At 38.8% G+C, this 16,452-nt stretch overlaps 1 protein-coding gene and 1 pseudogene across 2 annotated transcripts in view; one reads left to right on the forward strand and one right to left on the reverse strand.

Moving 5' to 3' along the window:
• Positions 1–8,673, forward strand: part of LOC123975865 (voltage-dependent L-type calcium channel subunit beta-4-like) — a 23,425-nt gene extending 14,752 nt beyond the window's left edge. For both annotated transcript variants that reach the window (XM_046057655.1, XM_046057663.1), the window contains 7 exons: positions 1,490–1,570; positions 2,651–2,709; positions 3,253–3,362; positions 3,824–3,975; positions 4,872–4,967; positions 5,288–5,473; positions 5,719–8,673. In XM_046057655.1, the coding sequence (XP_045913611.1) occupies positions 1,490–1,570; positions 2,651–2,709; positions 3,253–3,362; positions 3,824–3,975; positions 4,872–4,967; positions 5,288–5,473; positions 5,719–5,982 (948 nt within the window). In that variant the 3' untranslated portion in view covers positions 5,983–8,673. The remainder of the gene's footprint in view (positions 1–1,489; positions 1,571–2,650; positions 2,710–3,252; positions 3,363–3,823; positions 3,976–4,871; positions 4,968–5,287; positions 5,474–5,718) is intronic.
• Positions 8,674–12,418: 3,745 nt separating this feature from the next.
• LOC123975338 overlaps positions 12,419–16,452 on the reverse strand; it is a 6,882-nt pseudogene continuing 2,848 nt past the window's right edge.

Genomic DNA, 16,452 nt, shown 5'->3' on the forward strand with positions numbered 1-16,452 from the left:
CATTTAAAAATATGAGTGGAATGTTCTTGCAGCTGCATTTATAAAATGTTTTCACACAAATGTTGCTTAACTACTTCATTTGATATGCTACTTAAGTACACTTTAAGAACAAATATTACTGAGACCACTGCAGAAAATTGCAGATAAACATTTAGCAGTTGCAAAAAAGGGCAAATTTGACTCTGCTGCAAAACTTTATGGGGGTGTTTGCTCTGTAATATCATTAGCGCAATATCTTTTGTGAATCGGACCTTGAGATGGGGCATATAGCGGTTGCAATTGATGTGCAATTCATTCACCCCTCAGTACACTGAGTTATCTCCATGATAACTGAGCAAACTCCCACAGAACCGGAAAAGGCAAGCAGTTGGTCTTTAGTTAAGGTGATTTATGTTTTTATCTTTTATTATTATTTTGGTCAGACTACTGTTTCCAAGGTCAAGAATGAACTTTCTTTCTTAACTTTTTTTGGGGGGGCTAAAAACAAACAAACAAACAAACAAATAATATATATATATATATATATATATGTGTATGTGTGTATGTGTGTGTGTGTGTGTGTTTTGAACTCTTTCTTTCTGAATTGTCTGAATCCTAAAATATACTTAAAATCAAGTTTTCAAGAGGAAAAACTCATCTAGATAGCTAGATAAAGACCGCTAGAAAAGTAAACATACAGAAATGTTATAAGTTCTGTGGGATTATTTCAGCATTTTGTATCCAGTAGTGACTCAATTTCACAAGTAGATATTCAGTTATAAGAATCAAATCCTTTGCCAGTGTGTTTTTTAAGCTGACAGGTAACAATGTTATAAATTACAAAGAAATATATTATATTTGCATCAGTAATACTATAGGAATGGAGTAGTAATTCTTCATTTTGTTTGTCAGCTCTGCATCTTTAAATTAATAGGTTCACATAACTACATTATATATCTAGTATTACCACTTTGGCATAGTGCAGTGCCCTCGTGCTATTGTGATACTTGGTCTGGTATTGTGTTAATTGGTTAGTAACATCAGTGTAGCCATCATAACCATCCACCCATGTAGCAAATGATAAATCATGTAGGCTATGTAATAACATGTTCATTTAAATATTTTAATGAAGTTACTTGCCAAAAGATGTCGTGATTGCTTACGACAACAATGAACAATTTACATTATGTAATAATGACCTACATTATCAGGAAAAGGTGTAACAACAACATTTTGCAGGAAATAATTACAGCAAAACATTAATTTATCCCATTTTGTGTATTTATTACATTTTGACAAGTTATATCAGGGTACATTATTATTTGCTACATGCCTCAACATAGCAATAAACCATTTAACACATCTGATTGGAATTCAAAGTCAGCTGACTCAACAGTCCACTACTGCTGTGTGCTCTATGTGTTTTTTGTGGAGCAATGGAGTTACTTTGATCCATTGTCTTGTTTGTTATAAGTCAACTGCTGCTGAATGAATGTGTTTGTGTTAACAGACGGAGCACGTCCCCCCATATGATGTGGTTCCCTCCATGAGGCCTGTAGTGCTGGTGGGACCCTCCCTCAAGGGTTATGAGGTGCGCAGTAAAATGTCCTAAAATATCCTTTTAATTTTTTCAGTGATTACGGGCCTTTGTTCAAACAGCATAAATAGCACTGATGTTACAGAATGACAGTCTAACCCCCCTCCAGAGATCATTACATGTGATGTTTACCAGCACAAGAAGGACAAGAGTACAGAAAGGAGATGAGTCCTGTACGTCTTTCTCCCAAAATAGCTCGCTGTTGGTGCAGTTAATTGTGAGTGTGTCATCGCCCACGTAACATCCAGATTGCAGCCAGACTAACAAGGAGACTTAAGAGGTCAGATGAAAATATGTTGTGTAATTGGCAGATTTGAGCTGATTTCTGTAAAGAGCATTAACTGTCATTACTTCCATTGCATTTTATAAATTTATTTTGTACCAAGGAATGCACACAATATTAGGAGCAAAATGTGGTGCTATAATAAAAGAAAAAATCCTAACTACAAAAACACTTGGAAGTATACAGACGACAGTAAAGTTACTCTAGAAGAAGAGTTATTCTTTAATTTATTCAACTCTGTTCACTCAGATAAGGCATCATATGTTGTGTTTTTTTAGCAGCAGAAGAAATGCCATCTGTCTTGTTCTCCTGCATTTGCCTGATGGATGGGGGCTTATTCATATTTAGGGTCATTACGGAGCCTATCCCAGCATGCACTGGGCAGGAAGCAGGAAAAACACTGTGGGCAGATTATCAGTCTATCACACTCCTAACACATAGACAAACACATTTAAACTCATCTATTGCAAACAAATCTTCAATCAAACAGTTTAATTTAATCATTAGAGGAAACCAGCGGACTACACTCAGAAAAAACCAGGGTTGAGATTCATGTTGTTAACAGCTGGATATAAATGCCACAAGTTGTTCTACTTATTTAACCTTTTTTAGCTGTGTTGAGATAAAAAGGAGCCATCTGGCCAAGATATGTTGCAATAACACTATACATATGCCACAGCTGAATAGAAATGGGATTGTAAAATAATAAATAACAATTCTAACATTGTCACGTAAATATCCATATATATAATATCAATATATATAATGAACTCTTCCCTTTTTCTATGCAGGTGACCGACATGATGCAGAAAGCACTGTTTGACTTCCTCAAGCACAGATTTGACGGCAGGTAAGCCAAATATTTATCGTGCCAAGTAATGACCGTGTGTTTGATAGTTTGGTCACATAACCGCTGGTTTTGGACTAAAGTTGGCTGAATGATTCATCTCATCACTGCATTTTCGCTAGTTTAAATTACATTCACCGCTCCATAAATTACAGGTCACACTTCTTCTGTTGTGAGGTTTTGAGAACTGTTATGTTGCATGTAGTGAATAAGCTCTAACATCCTGCCATTAAAATAAACATAGTGGCCTTTGATGAATGTGCAAAAATATTTTTTAAATAGCATAGTTTTAGAAAACAGCAAGAGACTATAAAGTATTTATTCAGCATGAAGATAAAAGTTATTATGCAACCAATACTTCAAGAAAGGTTGGACAACCACAAGGAAATCCTCAACACTACTGGCCTATTTGTCAGCATGCTTCACAATATGCAGACAAAATGTATTATGTCCAATAAATGAACAATACAAATCACATTACCGAGGATCTAATTCATCTAAGTGAACCTGTTTTCATGTTTTTAAAATGTTCTTTTTTTTTAATAGGATATCTATCACACGAGTCACAGCAGATATATCATTAGCAAAGAGGTCTGTTCTCAACAACCCCAGTAAGAGGGCCATCATTGAAAGATCCAACACTCGCTCCAGTTTAGGTAAGAAGACTCTGCGTGTTCCACCGTGCTCTGTTTATTTTCATGTAAGTCCATTTTAAAAAGAAATCATAACTACTTTATTACGTAGAGGCTCAACTACAGAATGTTTAAACCTGTGTAAGCTAATTCTTTTAGCCACTTGGGGGCAGCAGAAACAAGCTGTGAACACTGACATGTTATCAAAATTTAATGGTGATATGGCTGATTTGTTAGCCTTCACCAACTCCTAAGGGAAATATCTGGCGCTAAGTGCTCCATGCAACATGCTAAAATGCTGTTTAGAGCTGAGCGGAGTTGCAGAACGGTATGATAATTTTTGCAGGATTGTCTCTCTTTCACATTCAGGTATTTTTTTGATCCATTATTACTATAAAAAGATTGATTAGCAAAGATGATAAAAACAAAGCAGAACTGTGCAAATGTCTAAATGTATGTTGTGTATTTTTTTATTGTATCATCAGCTGAGGTGCAGAGTGAGATTGAGAGGATCTTTGAGTTGGCTCGCTCCCTGCAGCTGGTGGTACTAGACGCCGACACCATCAACCACCCAGCCCAGCTCCTCAAGACCTCCCTGGCCCCCATCATTGTTCATGTTAAAGTCTCCTCGCCGAAGGTAAGGAGAGTTGGGTGAACATAGCCAAATGTGAAAAACACATCTCAAAGCAATAACATCAATTTAACTCTCTGTGACAAGCCCAATAAAAGGTTTCCCACTGAGTCATTCATTTGGTGGAGACAAACAACAAGAACACCTAGACATGTTAAAGGTAACAGTCTTTATGTTAGGTTGATATTTAAACCAGCATGAAATACTGTAAAACTTTAAAGCTACTGATTAACATGCAAGGCTTTTTAATGTAGCGTGTGGAGTCAGTGGAGACTTTAAATCTGCACCAAGTAATCTGCACAGTGGCACCTTTGCATGGAAGAGAACGTCTGCCGCACTCTACACTAGGGCTATAACAATGTCCAGTCTAGTTAGTCTGGGTGTGGAGGGTGAATAATCCGATGTGCTCACACAAGAGTGCGACCACAGATCAGAAAAGATGCAGCATCAAATTCTGATTGAAACGGTGCCCCTCGTTTAAAGGCAGTCATATCCTGGTCAGGTGACTTTCACACTTGATTTACACACTGCACCCTCCTCGCATGCAAACTGCTCGCTTTGCTACAGCTGACCAGGAAAACTGACCAGTCCACAAACTGATCAGGAAGCAGCAATATCACCTGTAAAAGCAGGATACTGAGGTCACGTGTCCAAGTCCCCACCTCCAAAACATGTGCAGACATCAAAAGGAAAGCCTTAAAAAAAACAAATGTTTATTATTATTTGAAATGTGGTTTTATTCGTTTATTTATAGTTTGATACTGGATTCAAGTAAATACCCACCATTTATAGTTTTTAGAATATTAATTCCCCTTCAGTTTTGGAGCGGGTGCACCCAAAGTTGCGATACATTTGGTTCAGTGTAACTGGAACATCATGTACTCTACTACTCTGCCATCCAGGTTCTGCAGAGGCTAGTCAAGTCCAGAGGGAAGTCTCAGAGCAAACACCTGAATGTGCAGCTTGTGGCAGCTGACAAATTGGCCCAGTGCCCTCCAGTAAGTGGCTATTATACTGGCTAAAGGCGTCCTATTTTTTTTGTTAAAAAATGTAAATTAAAAATGTCTCCTATGTTCATATGAGATTCAGACATATTTTTAAACCAAAATGAATTTTTTAAAAATATATTTTTGGATTTCATTTTATTTTCTCTATATTGACATATATTTTCACTAATTTCATGTATAATAGTAATATCATACGATACCATTCTACGCACAGACCTACAGTGTCAATGTGGAGATCATCTATGTTTCATCTCATTTTAATCATTAGCTTCATACCTGGTTTCCTTCCTCTGACCATCTGCTGCTAACAGGAAATGTTTGACATCATCCTGGATGAAAACCAGCTGGAGGACGCCTGTGAGCATCTCGCTGAATACCTCGAGGCCTACTGGAAAGCAACCCATACCTCGATGGCGACCCCCCTAAACCCCCTGTTGGGACGCAACCTGGGCCCCACCACCCTCACCCCGTACCCCACCAGCATCTCTGGACTGCAGGTACACATCCACTAGCCCCAGGGTTTAGTTTACTATTTATCTGTAGAGTTGCCCATGCTGTGTGTGAGGAGATAATAAAAGTAAGAGACAATGCCAGGATAACAGGAATCAAGTCTCCCTTTCATTCAAACCCTTAGGGACCTGTCATACCTCCTGATTCTGCAGTATATTTGGAATAATGGTTAGACAATGGTGCAGCTTTTCCCCTGTACTTACCTGTGTCCTTGGTATGTTCATATGATTAGCAGAGCCAAAGAATGCGGCAGAGCAACCACACGGGAGACCATTCTACCCCGAACGAACGGCGCAACCTGATGACAGCAGACGAAAATTACCACAACGAGCGGGCGCACAAGGGACGCAACCGCATGTCCTCTGGCTCACAGCATAGCCGGGAGCAGCAGGACCCCTACCAGGACTACCAGGACCCCTATCAGGATGCATACAAGCCACATCGCAATCGCAGTTCACCGGGCAGCTACAGCCATGACTCCCGACACCGGCTCTGAGCCTCTTCTATCATCACCGTGGCCCAAACGGCCCAGGTTCCACCCAAAATAAACGCTGCAACAGAGCCAAAACGGTCCCAAATTGTACCCTTTTGTTACGGTTTGCGTTAATTTGTTTTGTCTACTTGGCTATTTTTCACTTAAAAAGTCCAACAAAAATTTTGTTTTTAAGCAACCAGGGCAAACCCCCGTAAATCAACTGCGCGAGTAGTCGAGAGGTTCTGGAAGCCAACATTAACTAATGCTGTAACATTAATTATTTTAACTTGTGTTTCTGGGACCTTTTGGGATTGTACGTCTGCTCAGCACACGTGCAGCGCAGATTGTGCTTGTTGCTAGTGTCAGCAAGCTAATTATGGACAGTGGTCAGATGGTGATGGTGTGTGGGCTTCTAAGTGCCTGGGACGCCGCACCAGGTCGGACGGAAGTCCACTGCACACAGACTGCTGAAGGCTGCTGACCCCTACCCTGGACCATGTATAAATCCTCTCACCATTTAGCTAATTGCATGCTGATAGATGATCAACCTCCGCATCCACTTCATTGATATTTTGTACCTAGCATTCTGGATTCTCCCATGATGAGATGTAGATACGGAGGTCCAATTTTCTAAATCACCTGATTGTGTGGATAGGCGGTAGGTGGTGGGTTTGTGTGGGGGAGTGCAGATGATATCTGGCTGCTAGTTTTGAAAACTGGTGCTTCACATTCCCAAACTATTTTGCTATTTGAAAGTCACTTTGAGCAAGGCCAGCTTTTCTGTAGCATAGCTTTAGGATTTCATATGGGTGAAGACCCTCACCGTCATAAGTGGAGCAGATTCTGATGGTGCTGGGATCAGATCTCAGTTACACTGTAGGAGAAGGCAATACTGCTCTGTTTTTAACATCTAGGACTTAGAGAGTTAGAGAAGGCAATATCTGTGACAGTCTGTCAGATAGTATAGTGAAATACAATAGCAAAATACTACTTGAGATGCCATTTGATGTTGTCGACATGTGGACCAGCATAAAAACCAATGCTGTGAGAACCTTTAGAGCAGTTTGGGATGTTTTGTCTAATATTTTTGGTGTGAAGAATAGGATTGGGAACAGTCTTTCTGTTTGATAGACCTCAAAGAGCATCTTATGCTGAAACTACAGGTTGTTTTGCATTTATTAGCATTGAAATCAAAGCGTTGTATAGCGTTAAAAACAAAGGTACAAATGTTGGTTAAGTCTTGCCATTGGTTCATGGCCATCGAAGTTCCTTCCTGTAGTTTTAGGGGATTAAAGCATTAAAAATGTGACATGGCAGGATAAGTTGCATCACGTTCATTCTCTGTGTAGCTGGCATGTTGTCCTGACTGCAGAGCATGTTCCCTCCAAAAGTAAAATAGAACCCTACTGTAATCAAGTTGATGTTTGTAGAACTATAGGGCACCTTTCTCCAAAAAAAAGAAGAAAAATAGAAAAGAAAAAGATGGCCCAAATTTCACATGTCTCTGGATCCTTGAGGTTTGTAACTCAATATGCTGAAACGGCTAACAGAAAACATTTAAGTATTGGTTTATGTAAAGTTTTTAAGAGTTTCAGTGAATTGCATGACTGAAAAGTGGAGCCACCATCATGATAACAGCTTCTATTAATTATGTTTTAAGGTAGAAAGTGCACTGAAACAGCTGTCTAACAGTGATACAACTCCAACCCCTGCCCTCACAAAAAATTTAGATAATATAATGGTGCTTTGTATGGAAGCACAGAGCTGCTGTAGTTGCCAATCATGATTTTAAAGCTTGTTATCATTATCATAATGTACTGTACATATCTTATTCTTTTAAAATTTTGTGGTAACAACTTAACTATCTCCAGGGAATGAACAGTTCTAGCTAGCTAAAAAGAAGCCTGAAAACAGGCTTTAAATTAATAATACATTTGGCTAAATGGCTAATTTATTGAAAAGAACACTATCAGAGGATAATGTTCTTCATACTTTCACTGTCCACAAAGTCATTCCTCTCACCTTTTGAGAGAAAGAGGCATCAGGAGAAAGTAAGCACCATTTGTTTATGTTGAAATAATGAGATAGTTAAGTTGTTACCTTAGCGTAACAGAGATATAGTAATTATGGCGAGTTGTTATCTGAACAGTTTGTCAATTTGAGTCAAGGCTTCCAGGTGTTGACAGGGAGATCTTTGTGGAAAGACAAAAACTGACTACAGTGTGTCTTCTGATTCATGTGTTCTCCTGGCAGTGTGTCTTGGTTGTGCCCTCGATGAACCTAATAGGTGAGAAGATGGACAACATAAGGTATAATGATATACAAGTTTATTATCAGTTCAGAAAGCTTGTCAGTTTGCTTCTACTAGACTACAATGATACTTTCTAATGCCACAAAATGTTGCAATTCGCACAAAAATCTAATGATGGTATTTTCTGTACCTGTATGGAGAACCAAACCTGACAAACTAACTGATAAGATTAGTAATCAAAAAATTCTTAAAGTAAATTCACATAAAAATTTCTATCCACATTATTTATTTATTTTTTCATTAAACTTAACTTTATTTGACTATTCAATCCTCCAATTGATCAATTTCTTTTCAAGTCAGCCAAGTTTGTTTCTTCAAATTCTGCCGTCAGTCAACGACACACCAAAAACACACTGCCGGGGAAATTTATTCTTTCAGGAAAATAAATCACAGTGAAACAAGTGATTGTTTTCCATATGTGCTGTCTGATATCAGATACGTACAGTATATAATTGACTATATTTGTCTGAAGAGTTTTCTTTGGCATGTTTAGACAAATATTGGAGCTACTTTTAACTTTTAGACGCCTTCCCTTCTGAGAAAACGATGTACAGTAGTGACCGCGGCAGCACCAGATAAGCTTGGTGCCTTACAAACAGTGAATGAACCTCTTAACAAAATGCTCAGAAAAGAAATACTGGCTCAAAAGAGGATCCATTCCCTTAAATATAATGAGATATAATGATTTTTTTTTACTTGAGATCTATACAGAGTTCTAGCAAAATAGTAAAGATTTGAATAATAAATCAAAAACTGATTAAAAAAGAACAAAAGATAAGATTGGGGGCTGCTGCTTTTAGGATCATTTCCATTTTTCTTAAAACATCTCTAATAAATTAGTAGAAACTTGGTCACAGAGCGACTCAACACTATATCTTGTATGAAGGTAAACTTTGCTGCAAGGTTCATGTCTGTTGTACTTTATACCACCAACCTGAGTATAGTTACTCTTTAAATCAATCGCATCACGAGGCAAATCATTGATATTGGACGATTCTGCAAAACCCTGGATTATGACAAAATTTTTCAGTTTTCAATGCAGACATTATGAAAAAAAAATTCTTGTTTCATCCGCACAAATGCTTATGTCTACAAATGGCAAGCTGGGTGCAATAACTTCCTGGTCCTAAGTCTTGTTGTTACAGGAGGTTCAACAGAAAGTCTTCAGGAAGTTACTTCTCCTCACCAAAAAATAGTCCAGCAAACAGACGGATTAAATAATGGCAATATGTAAAGTGTTAATTAAGGAGCGTTAGAGGTGCTGCTAGGTGGATTTTGCTATTTCATACAGAGCCAGGCTAACTATTTCCCTTTCTTAGTCTTTATGCTAAACTAAGCTAAGCTGAGCTAACTGCTGGCTGTAGATTTGTATTGTACAGACTGAAATGAAAATGATATCAATCCTCTTACTCTTAGAAAGAAAGCAAATAGGCGTATTTCCCAAAATGTCAAACTACTGCCATACCTCAAACCCTTTCAGGTTAGGGAAGGATTGTGGTTAGGGTTTTTAAGAAAGAAAATATTAATTGTAGGTTTGCGAAAGAACAAAAACTCTGGTCTGCCATAATAAGTCGGAGTTTACACAACCTCCACTCCCTTGATTTTTCCGTCTCTACATAAAGGGCACACTACTTCCTGTATTGGCACTTAATGTAAATTGTGGCGTGCAGAATCGTCTAATATGAATGTTACAGGGGTTGCGAGCAGGCAAGTCTTGATAATATGTATTTCATTTTCTATGGAAACTGGTGGACAGGAATGTCTTAAAAGTGTATCGTATTTTAGATTCACGCTGTGTAACAAATTCTGTCCTATATAATAAGAAATACATGACTATCCCCAAGAAGTGTACAGCCTGACACAGTTTCAAAATGTCTTGAAGGGACCTCATTTGTGAGGCCTAATTAGTGCAACTTTCAAAGGAGATCATGGCTAAACACCACACTCCTCCTCTTTTTATACCCTGACACCAACCTAAAGCCTGACCTGATAATTAAATACTGATCAAATGTTTTCCCATGATGCAAAGCAGCTCTTAATTTATTGATTTAAACAGAATAAGATATAATGTATTTTCTCTTAATCACTCTGTATAGATCAGTATGAAAGGAGGAAAATAATGGTGAAAAACTTGTATAGCACAAAAGAATAAGCAAAAAACTAAGGCGGGTTTTGAGCAACTGTTCTTACAATGTAAATCTAGTATGAGGGCACAGATTAAATCCAGAATCAGTAGATTTCTTTGCCCACATTCCCTGTTCATTTCTTTGTTGTACACTGTTTGATAATGGACTGAAACATCAAGACTGCAAATGGAAAATGTGTTTCAATGCTACTGTTTACAAGCACGCTTACCTGTCTCATTCTGCCCCATAGCATAAATGTCATTGGTTGATTGAACAGGGAGCCATTTTCCATTCAAAATAAAACCAACCAATGTTGAGCTGGGCTGCTTGAGACAATCAGAAGGTATTTCCAGACCAGCGTACCACCATCCCTCTCTTTGTAAATGTGCCGAAATGATGAGAGATGTTTTGGCCCTTTTGACTTGTGGAAGTAGATCAGAACAAAATTACACAAAGCTCACTCAGACTTCTAAAAAACAGCCCGTCCTGGCTTTCCTTAACTTTCGTTTCACCTTTACCTCCTGCCAAACTTTTGTCTCAAAATGAAACTCACTGCTGATTTTATTTTTCACGGATTCAATCTCAAAGTAACCACAAATACAGAACTTATAAGGAAGATTTTCTTTGGTAAGATGTAAAACAAAAGAAAATAAGCAAAAGAACAAATATTTATTCCAGTAGAAAAGTTATAGATGAATATTTGCTGGCCATTATTTTTATAACAAATAAATGTACATAATGTCTTTGAGAGATGCTATTTGCTGTATACATGTGCTGAAATGAGACAATGACGAACCACTTGGAACAACAGCAAGGTCCAGTATACAAAGTTTCAGTAATGTGCAATACAAAACGGCATGCTGTTTTAAAATGAGGAACTTCATGTACTGTACTATGCAACCGCAAACTGTGTACATCGCTTCATGCTGTGGCTTCTCCAACCACCCTTTTCCAAGCTGCTTCATCTGGACTTTTAAGGGATGTTTGTGTTGATATATTTTTTTTCTGTGGAAGATGAAAACCTAATGCGGTATTGCATGCATAATGTACCATTCTAATTTATAAAAAGGAATTAAAGAAAAATACATAAAATTGGAGGCGATTGTGTATAAGGCAAAGCTACAAGTGACTTAAAACATTTCTTTTTCAAAATAAAAGTCGCTATAAAGTTTTATAAGTGTAATGAATGTTTAAGTTGAGACTTAAGATTTACTCTCATTTCATTGTAGAGTATTTTATTTTATTTTTTGGTGCTTTTCAATTTGTGATCTCTTGAGTTGCAAATCATTAACAAGGAATTTAAAACAAATTTGGGAACTTGGAGGCACTAGCACTAGAATCAGTTAGCTGTTGGCTACAACTTGAGCCTGTTTTTTGCCCTATGCCTTTATATTTTGCCGCATTGGCACGGTTAAAAGAATGCTGAATTATTTATCAGCAGTTCCTATTTGCAATGTACCCATGAATGTACACAAAGCTATTTCCGGATTACTTGTATAGTGATGAAAACTTAAAAAACATGAAGATTCTCAGGCAAGTTCTGTAGTTATAAGGATTGTCTTTTTTTTCTGACTTCCAAGCAGATGTATGGAGTTTTATTCGCGATGGACATCAAATGTAATAATATTATCAGAGAAGGTAAGTGAACCAATCACACTGAATCAATAAATATGTGTATCATTTCTGTGTATATTTACATTGCGGGCTAAATCAGCAGCCCAGACTACAATCACTAACTTATTAAGTTGTTATTATTTTTGTATATTATAAGTTATTGTTATTTACTATCCACTTTTTGTGAGCATTTCTTTAGTTTAATTGATTGTCACAAATTCTCTACCACTACTTTTTTGTCTTGCATTATGACAAAAATCTTTATTTAGAGAGGTGCGTCAGAGAACAAGTGATGGTAAAACAAGTCTACTTATCAACTTATGTTGACACAAGAACCACACACACTTTGCCAGACATTTCATGAATAAAATTTTAATTTTGAATATAATTTTACACTGTTTCTGGATCAATAACAATTGAGGAAGTACTTGACATTTTAAAGCACATATGTTCAGTATAAAGTTGAAAAAATACAGAGAGTAAAAAAAGTCTATCAGGGCGCTTCCTCTCTTTAAAAGGCTCTAATGGAAATGCAGCTTTGCATCATGGCTCAGAAGTGAGGAGGTCACCTTGAGTCCATGCTGATGAGCTTTACTTTTTTCCACTTTAGATGTTGAGTTAATGCAGGTTTCATTGTCCTCTATAGTATCTGCTTCCTCCTTGACCTTTGACATCATCTGACAGTCTCTGAGATCGTGTTGGTCTGGCACTTTTCCCATAGCCTCTCACTCTTTAACACAATGCCCTGGTGAGAAGGAAAGACTAGTTTAGAACATTTTTAAGTGCAGTTATCATACACATACCACAGGGTTTTTTTTAACGTGTGTATAAGCAACTGTATAGATAATGTTTTTTTCTATTCTAATTTTAAATATTTGTTGATATGTTTTGTGTGTGCTGCGTGAAGAGGTCTGAACCTTCAGTTTCAGTGTGCAGCCATGTGTTTAACACTGAAGCATCTGAAGTCAAACACGGACATCTAGCGGTGAGGTTGTGAACAATCACGGTGCTAATAATGAGAAAGAAGCACATGTACAAAATAGACACCATCAGTTCAGAGTTTTAATTTTACTTTGGCTTATGACCAGATACCTGAATGACGTCCCATCAGCCTCAGCTGTACTTTGTTGTTTGTACGTATTAGCCCATTTAGCATGTTAGCAAGTAACCTATAGGGAACATGCTGAATATCAGCATTGTCATTGTAAGCATGCAAGCGAGCTGACGTCCTGTAATGGTCAGTGTTTAGGCTAGGCAGTAGGCCACTCCGCAGTTTAATGGCATGTTTTGAGGACAGTGAACTCACCATCTCCACTAGAGTCAGCAAACCTGACAGGCACACCACAGAGAACATGATAACCACGAGCACCGTCTTCTCTGTTGAGTTGGAGGCATAACATTTGGCCACAGTACATGGCATGGTATGCACGACGACAGGGTTAAAGTGGGAGAAACCAAAATCAAAGCCTGTCCCACTGCAAACCCCACCTGGAGGCACAGAAAAGCAGAATGTCAGCAACACATTTATTATATACAGACTACAACAAGCCAAGTTAAAGGTATTTTAATCAATTTCTGAGATGGGGTTGTAGCCAATTCTGTGGTCTGGTCGCTGCCACACCGACCACTGGTCGCTACCACAGTCTCTAAGGGAAGGCTCCTTTCTGTTCCTTGTCACACAAACTGTGGCTGTATTAAAAAAAGGTCAGTTTCAAGTTTTTATACAGTCTATGGTTCCAAAGTAGACCTAAAGTGACCTTAGATCATTTAAATTATCTCAACTGGCAGATGATACAATTTTTTTTTGTCTAATAGAGATGAATGGATCAAAGCAATTTTCTAATGTATCAGGCTTAAGAATGAACTTGAACAAATCTGTTTATTATTTACATTAAAAAGATAAACAGACTTAAATGAGCATACTTTCCTAATAAACTACCTTACGCTGCGCACCGCATGACTGACAGGATGGCTGCACTTCTCCACCATCAGCCACTATCGTGCTCACAGTTTTGAACAAACAGGTTAAGGCCGCGACCAGTGAACATGAAACTAGACTCTATATTGACTGCTGCTTATTTGTTTAGCATTATTGGCTTTTTGATGCATCCTCCAATTAGTACAGCGCTACATATGATAATATGCTTGCTATTGTGTGCCGGCGGCCATCAGTGCGTAAAATAATAGCACTTAAATATTATACCTATCATAAAGGGCGAAATTGCGTCTCTCCTTGAGCAATAGTCTTTGGTGGCATATTTCACGCTATTGAAACTCAAACTTTGTTGCAATATCGCAGACATCACGGGCAAGTAGTGGACTGCTGTGTGTGTGTTTGTGCGTGTGGGCATGAGATGAGGCTCCACACTGCTGCCACACTGGTCGGTGTGGTCACTGCCACTAGTCGCGCTGAAGACAGTGGTCGCTGCCACACTGAACACTGGTTGCAGTTGGTTATATCTACTGTAATACATCTTTATCGTAATTCTTTGTTAAAATATTATGGATTATGCCTATTCTTATTGTTGCACTATATATTGCAGTTTGTGTGGTTATACCTACAGTAATAGCCTATATCTATCTATCTTTAGTCCTTGCCTTATAACAAGGCCTGTGTTATCACCTGTGAATGAAAGTGTGTGTTTGTGTGTACATCTTACTATATCACAATACTTTGTAAAATATACTCTATTATATCTTATTGATGCACTGTAGGCGTACAGTATATTGCAGTTTGTGTGGTTGTAGCTAATCTACAGAAGGGTAATACATCTATCTAGATCACAATACTTTGATAAATATAGCCTACAATATTATTGATTATGCCTATATTCTTATAAAATACTATCTCTTCATTTCCAGGCCATTTTATCAACTTAGTTAGCCATTTAACTTTGGAAAGTTGTTGTGGTGGCAGCCCAGTGAGTGTCCTGGTTTTTCTCCTATTTATCAGTTATTCTGCTTTTTCCTTGTTTTTCTGTTCCCTGCCTACCTCCCTGTGTTTTCTCCCCTGTGTGTGCTCTCTCTCCCTCTGCTCCTGAGCCCAGCCAACGACCCGCACCTGCACCTCATCAGCCACCTCGTCAGCCTGCCACACCTGCCAGTAGTCAACCTCGTCCCTGCCTGTATTTCAACCCCGGTTCTCCACACCACTCTTGCTTGATCGTCGTTGCTCCGTACCTGGTGCCACCTCCACGTTCAGGCTCTCATGTTTCTTGTTTTTTCTCACGTTTTCCCTGTGCTTTGTCTCTGTTATCTCTAACCCTGTCTCTCTGTCTGTTTCCCTCCAAGGTACACTCACCCTCATCCTCCGTTCAGTTGGCTGGGCTCACCCACCGGCCCTCTCCTCTTTGGACTTCCACCACGGCGTCCTCCCTGTTCTCGGCTCCCTGGCCCCCAGTCTCCTTGGTTCCCCGTGCCTGTGTTTCCCCGACATCCACCTCTCCCTCCATTCCAGTCCCTCTACCCCTTTTTCCCTCAATAAACCTCCTTCCCTCAAAGTGCTGTGTTTGGGTCCCCTCTGTCCCCACCCCACACCACCCTCGTAACAGAAAGTATTTAAGGTTTCAAAACTTAAAACCTCCAGACCTCAATTTTTTATGTTGCATAGGGTATCTTTCCCTAAATGATGACATTTGTTCCTCCAAATGAAATTAAATAAGATCTTATCTAATTCTTTGTATATTTCAGTAGGCATTTCCAGTGATAAGGATGCATAGATATGGATATTCCCTCAGTATTAGATAGTAGAACTCTACCATTCAGTGAAAGATGCCTCATCCACCACATGTTGAACCTTTTCTCATTATTTGTTTAATCATAGGGCTGAAGTTTAGGTTATTGCAGAGTCACACCCAGGTATGTAACTGGGTTCTTCACAGGGATACCATTAACTTCTGATAGTTCACATTCCTCAAGTGGTAGCCTAATAAACAAATTTATTAGATAGATAGAAGTTCATTCTTAAGCCTGATACAGTAGAAAATTCCTCAACACATCTAATTGCTTTGATCCATTCCTCTCTATCATCTGCCAGTTGAGATAATTTAAATGATCTAAGGTCACTTTAGGTCTACTTTGGAACCATAGACTGTATAAAAACTTGAAACTGACCTTTTTTAATTCAGCCACAGTTTGTGTGACAAGGAACAGAAAGGAGCCGTCCTTTAGAGACTGTGGTAGCGACCACTATCTTTAGCACCCCTAGTGGTAGCGACCAGTGGTCTGTGTGGCAGCGACCAGTATCTTTAGCGCCCCTAGTGGTTGCGACCAGTGGTCTGTGTGGCAGCGACCAGTATCTTTAGCGCCCCTAGTGGTTGCGACCAGTGGTCTGTGTGGCAGCGACCAGTATCTTTAGCGCCCCTAGTGGTAGCGACCAGTGGTCTGTGTGGCAGCGACCAGTATCTTTAGCGCCCCTAGTGGTAGCGACCAGTGGTCTGT

Source organism: Micropterus dolomieu, linkage group LG01 (assembly GCF_021292245.1).
Source record: "Micropterus dolomieu isolate WLL.071019.BEF.003 ecotype Adirondacks linkage group LG01, ASM2129224v1, whole genome shotgun sequence".
NCBI classification, from domain to species: Eukaryota; Metazoa; Chordata; class Actinopteri; order Centrarchiformes; family Centrarchidae; genus Micropterus; species Micropterus dolomieu.